Source organism: Lactuca virosa, chromosome 2 (assembly GCF_052849685.1).
Source record: "Lactuca virosa cultivar CGN04683 chromosome 2, Lactuca_virosa_CGN04683_v6, whole genome shotgun sequence".
NCBI classification, from domain to species: Eukaryota; Viridiplantae; Streptophyta; class Magnoliopsida; order Asterales; family Asteraceae; genus Lactuca; species Lactuca virosa.
The window spans coordinates 280331818-280338378 of NC_136427.1; the positions used below are offsets into that span (position 1 = coordinate 280331818).

General features: G+C 36.8%; 1 protein-coding gene across 1 annotated transcript; it reads right to left on the reverse strand.

The window, feature by feature from the left end:
* Positions 1-649: 649 nt before the first annotated feature.
* LOC145158560 (uncharacterized) lies at positions 650-1081 on the reverse strand. Its single transcript, XM_079077443.1, has one exon. It carries the CDS (start codon positions 1079-1081, stop codon positions 650-652), a length of 432 nt encoding a protein of 143 aa, XP_078933569.1.
* Positions 1082-6561: the final 5480 nt, after the last annotated feature.

Sequence of the window (6561 nt, forward strand, 5' to 3'; positions counted from 1 at the left end):
ATAGAATGCTTTGTCCTTTACCACATTTTCTTTTTACAGTCCTGTGTAAAGTGGTTTTCTTTGTGACACTTATGACAGACCAGAACTCCATGCTTGTTGTCTTCGGTGGTAGTACAATAGTCTTGTGATTTGTTGGTCTGCGGGTTTTCCTTTATACGGGGAGCATTCTGAGGCTGAGGATTGTGGTGAGTGTTTCTGGGATATCGTTGGTGGTTTTTCTACGAGTTGAAGTTTCGGTTGAATGGTGGTTTATTCAACTCTTGGTTTTTTCAAAAAGTGGGTGGTGGGAGTCTGTTGAACTGTTGACTGACGAGGGCAATGGCATTTTGAAATTATTCCTCATCATCTAACTCAACATCTGTTTCATAAGACTAGAGAGAGTTGGCATATGTCAGTTGGTATGATGACTCTCCGGGATAAGTATACTGAGGAGCTTTGATGGCAAACGGAGGAGTTTGAGCCATTAAATCAAGTGGACCACCCAAGTCTGCACATTTTTTAGAACCGTGGACTCTTCAGCCTGAAGTTCACCGTAGAGTTTGAAAAGTAAAAGAGTCTGAATCTTCCTGTCACCCTGAACTATCATCTTTGCGGTCGTCCAGTGTCTTCCTAGCCCATTCAGGAATTGCAGGTTTGTTTCATGGTTGCTTCAGACAGTACCAATATTTGATAGCTTCGTGATTATGAGGTTGAACCTTTTGAATGAATCGTCAAGACTCTCACCAGGAAGAGCTTTGAAGTTGGTAAATTCATTGAGGGCAATGGTGAGTTTCTTGTCTTGAGGTTGTTCAGACCCCTGATAGAGATTTTTGAGGACATCCCATATTTCTTTGGTAGATTCACAATTGATGATGATATCAAAGTTGTCTAGAGCAACACCACATGAGATTTCGTAGAAGGCGATATCATCCTTCTCCATTTTTACAAGATCATCGTTGGTGGGTCTGTTCACCGGCGCTTGCCCACCTCCAAGTCTGACTTGAGCACCATCATCTGTGATAGGAGTGAGAATAGGGACACGAGGTCCTTCTTCTACAAATCTCCACACATTTCTTCCGAGTCTCTTCAAATATCTTTCCATTCTTTGGGACTAGTGATGATATTCACTTGCAACAAGTATTGGAGCTCTGCAAGAACCTCCAACACTGTTTGAAACGTTTAGAGAATAAGCTTGTGCCATCTTTCCTTGTTTTTTTAATGAGCTTTAGTGGTATAGAAGGCCTTTTAAATCATAGTTTTTGAAAATAGTTTCGTTTTTCTGATAGGAATTAAAAGGTAACCACTTTGGCTCTAATACCAATTGTTGAGAGAAAAACTTGATAAACGTTATAACGATATATTAAATTGCAGAATAATAAGTTAATCTCAATGGATATTGTTAGCTCAACAATAATAAGTTGGATAAGTTAGATTGCGGAAATGTAAGGAGAGTAAATAGAAGAAAGTTTATATCAATAAGCATTAAACAAGTAGACACTTAGTTGAATTGTAACATGGTTTGCATGCAAACACAAGTTAGTATATGATGAACAACACAAGTGAATAGGGACTCGATTTATGTATCAGTTAAGATAACTTGATATTTAGAGATGAACGATCTTATATTGATAAGCTATGAAGTGGTAAGAATACATGAAGTGGGAATCTTTATTTATAGAGTCCCAAAAGTTACACTGAAATAATAAAATAACATAAAGCAACTGACTTCGGTGTCCTTGAATGGTACAGATTACAAGCAAAGTCAGTAAAAGGTAACTTATGACAGTCTTGATGTAAGGTTCATCTGCGGGTTCACATGATGAAAAAATTAGTCTCCGGGTAGCTCTCTTCGTGTTCACTTAGCCACAGGGATCCTCGGGTTCATCTTAGCTGAAGAGGGTCACTTTCTTGTTTCAACAAAAAACATGCTTAACAATACCCTCACATGTTAGGTTTGGTGAATATCTAAAGGTGTCGGAATTTATCAACGTATGTTTAATTATTTGATCAAATAATTATCCAAGTTTAGCCTTGAATGTTACCTTCTTTTCCAACGATATATAACCATGCATGAGAAACTTTATACCTTGTTAAGTTGTTGGAAATCTTGTAAAAAATGCACCTTAAAAGATTGGATGATAAGGAGATCATATGAATAATAACTAGGCGGCTAAAAGAGGTCAAAGTGATGATTAATGTGAAGTTATGAAGATAAAGAGTTAATTCACAAAGTAGTTGTCATACATGACTATATAACTCAATTGAAAGAATGAGAAGATGTAAAATACACATTTGAGTCTTACTCAATCAATTATCTTTAGGTCTTGATGGGTTAAGCCAAACCTTGAAGTCTATGATGACTTTTTGATTCAAACTTGGAAATCTACACAACAATCTGACATGGTCTTGCAAGCAACGTGGGGTAAAATGGTTGTAGAGTTAGACAAAGTTGAGAGTGATAAAAATTGTTGGAAGTCGAATCTAGTTTCCGTAGAGTCTGGTATCATCCCATTTAGAGTTACAAATTTTGTTTTATGATTGAAAAACTGAACAGTGGTCATGGTTGGAATTATAAAAGAATATAATATATAAAACTAAAATTTGTTGAGATAAACTTATGGAATTTGAATCCACTTAATAACTTTATGGTATATGTGTTTAGGTGAGGTCTAGACATCTTCAAGGGAGCTCTAAAATTGAAGTTAATAAAGGATTCGTCGAGGCTAAGGTGAGTTAGTACTTTTTCTCACTAAATGTGCATAAGTCGCGAAGTACATTTCACATACGGATCATTGATTCATTTTATGTCTAATTTAGCCATTGTTTTGTGTTTGAGTATAATGCGTTAATTTTATATGCTTGCTTGCTATTTTCCATGCTTAGGGTCTAAATTTATATTTAACTCCATTATGATGATTATGATGTTTAGGGTATGCTAGCATAAATTTGATTGAAATGATGATAGTTTTCTATGCTTTGGTGAATTGTTGGTGAATTTGGTGATTATTATGATATTGGTTGAGTGTATGAAATTGCATGCTTTATATGATGAATTGTTGAATTTTGCGGGGCATTGCGTAGTGGGTTGGGTAGTTTATGACACTTGCCTTAAACCCTATCCGACTACCTTTGGTGACCTATTAGGTTGAAAGAGGGCCTATTTAAAGAGCTTAAACCATTTTGGTGTTAGTCGCCCGTTCTATCTAGAAGATTATGCGACATATGGTACACGTACACTGTCATTACAGTGTTCATGGACTAGAGTGGTGTGGTCCTACCGAGGAGGACTAGTATAAACATCACGTTGGATTGGGAGGCATTATGGATGTATAACACTGTTGATACCATATCCTAAACGAAATCGAAAACACTTGTGTTTCACATAGTCGGAGTAGCGAAAGGGGTGTATGGGGTTGGTGTTTCGGTTGGAAGTCATGAGCCACTTAAAGCATTCAACAATATGGGAACACGAGTAGTGAAATGGGTAGTTACCTTGGGATAGGATGCGCGTTGAGACTCATGCCTATCATATGACGCTTTTGGTGATATGTATTGCTTTTGGTGATATACTTTTGGTGATATGCGATGCTTTTGGTGATATGCTTTTGGTGACTTACTTTTTGTGTTATGATTTTGGTGACATACTTTTGGTGATTTGATTTTGGTGATATACTTTTGTTGATGTGCTTTTGGTGATATACGATACTTGTGGTGATATGTATGTTTTGGTGATATGTTGTGCTTTTAGTGATATATATATATATATATATATATATATATATATATATATATATATATATATATATATATATATATATATATATATATATATATATATATTGCTTTTGGTGATATGTTATGCTAGGGTGGTATGTGATGAATTTGTTGGTATATGTATTGTATATGTGAGTATAAGGAGTATTGTTGCTTATTGTTGTTATGTCATAACTGAATTGTTGACCCGTTTGGGAAAATATACGTTTTCCCTACGACTATATGCAATTTTTATTCACTCACTCAGCAGGGGCTGACACTTGTTCTTGTATTTTGTGCCTTTGGGTCGGTACATGTAGCTTAGGAGCTTGGATTGGTAAGAGGGGTTGCTAATAGGTAGTAGATTTTATTATTGACACCAATCTTGGATAAGTTTTCTATTATTACTTTAAGTACTTTTTCTTGTCGCTACATTCTAATCGGTTTGGATTAATGTTTTGAATCTTGAAGTAATGTTATGGTTTGAAACATTTTTTAAAAATTAATTGCATAAAGTCTTCTGTTGCGATTTTTCGTTAAAAAGGTGTTAAAATAAAACGAAAAAAATTGGGGTAAAAAACACGACATTACAAGTTGCTGTTAGAGGCATGCTATGAGCAAACTGAATACAGAGGTCGGTGTTCAGACTCACAGCGTAGACTCGCTTAATTAGTTGCTTTAGACTTTTAAAGGGGGGAGGGTGCGTGTTGAGAGTTATATGTTATATACTATGTACATGTAGGACTCTTAATCTTTTCGATATGATAATATCCTATCTTCTTTCTCGCAGATCCTGTAATCGCTAATATCGCTCGACATTAGGGCAATTGCTTGTGACCTACAAGCTCAGTTATTCCGTAGCTTTCGTAGTTCGATTTGTTTTACGTGTATCGAGGAAATGGAAAATCATTTTAGAGTGATGGTTGGACTGCTCGGCGTTAGCAAGCCCTACAAGCTGTGTACTCTAGTTGTATTTATGGTAGATCTTTTCTGCCATTGTTTTTCCTCTTTTGCTCGTTTTGATGTACCTAAGAGTCCGTTAGTTCGATGTTAGATATTAACGTGGTTGTGGGCGATCCAATCACAGTACGGAAAAAAGTGGACATATATGATATGTAAACTGGTGAACACATTTTTTTCCTTCTTTGGCACTAATACCTAATGGGGTTGGGTGTGTTAGATGTTTTCATTGGAATGGTTGGGATATTAGTCAATCATGCTTGAATTCTTTTTTGGAGAAACCCGTGCGTGTATTCCATTTTGTTGGTGGTTATGTCCTCGCCTACGTTGAATATTGCCGCTTGTCTACATCTCTTATATCAGTTATGAAAGCACATAAGTGCATCACGAAGGGTTGTCCGATATTTCTACCACATATTGTTGATCCTTCCTCTAGGACGTCGAGTTTGTGTGAGGTGGATGTGGATGTGGTTGTCGACTACACTGATGTTTTCCCTAACGAGTTTTTCGCTTTACCACCACCATGTCAGGTAGAGTTCTAGTTTGACCTTATTCCTGGTGTGGCTCATAAAGCCAACGAATCTTTTAGGTTGGTCCATTCGGAAATGAAGGAAAATGATGTCGCAGCTTCACAAGATGCTCGAGTGTGGGTTTATTCGACCAAGTTCCTCATCGTGGGAAGCGCCTACCCAATTTGATAAAAGAAAGATAATACATTTTGTTGGGTACCAATTATCTGTGATTGAACATGGATCCATATGAAGACAAATATGTATCCACATCCTGTTCTAGTTTGGGGTATGAAAAGATGCTGCGAGGGGAGGTAATGGTGTATACTCCCCAATGGAAAAAGAATGATACTGAAAGACTCTCCTTCGAAGAGAATTATTTGCTTTGGCAACGGAGGCAAGTTAAGATCGGAGTGTCTTGCTGATAGACAGGTTGTGAGTCAACTAATCGATGCACAAGATTGGAGAGCTAGTAGTTACCATGATTATAGAGAGACCAAACAACAAGGGAAGAAACCAGTCAAGCACATCAAGTTCCAATCGGAGGACAGGTACAAGTCAGAAGTGACCTAGGTGGTTGCAGAAGACATGAAGTTTCACCACCCTAAGTTTTCTGTACCAGTTATTGATTCTGAGGACGAAATCATTTTAAGGAGGGGAGAATTGTAATGACCCGAAAATCCTTCTATTAAGGACGTTAGGTTTACGTTGCCCGAAGAAATATGTATGCGGATAATTTTAACTTTATGAGGTTAAAATGGAATAAATTAAATAAAAATAAATTTATTTAATATGAAAAAGGATTACTCAATAATTATAAGGTAAAAATTTAATTAAATGGAAGAAAAGAAAAAAAATGAATGCGATGTTGAAAAGTGGCAAGCCGACAAAAGGAGTGAAGACGGGGGAAACTCGAGATTTTTGGCTGCGTTTTGATCTTCATCAGGTGAGCTAAATCCTATTTCTAATCTGTTCTTGGCGAGTTAGAGTCCAAATCAATCATCAAGCCACCATTGACAGCCCTTACAGCCGCCATAGGTGCACCACAACACCACTGTGGCATGGTGGTTGTGGTGTGGCTGAATTCCAATCCTTAGGGATCTATTCCTGATGTTTTTTGTTGTCAAAATCATGCTTAACAATACCCTCACATGTTAGGTTTGGTGAATATCTCAAGGTGCCGGAATTTATCAATGTATGTGTAATTATTTGATCAAATAATCATCCAAGTTTAGCCTTGAATGTTACCTCCTTTTCCAGCCATATACAACCATGCATGAGAAACTTTATACCTTGTTAAGTTGTTGTAAATCTTGTAAACAAAACACAACTTAAAGGATTGGATGATAAGGGGATGATA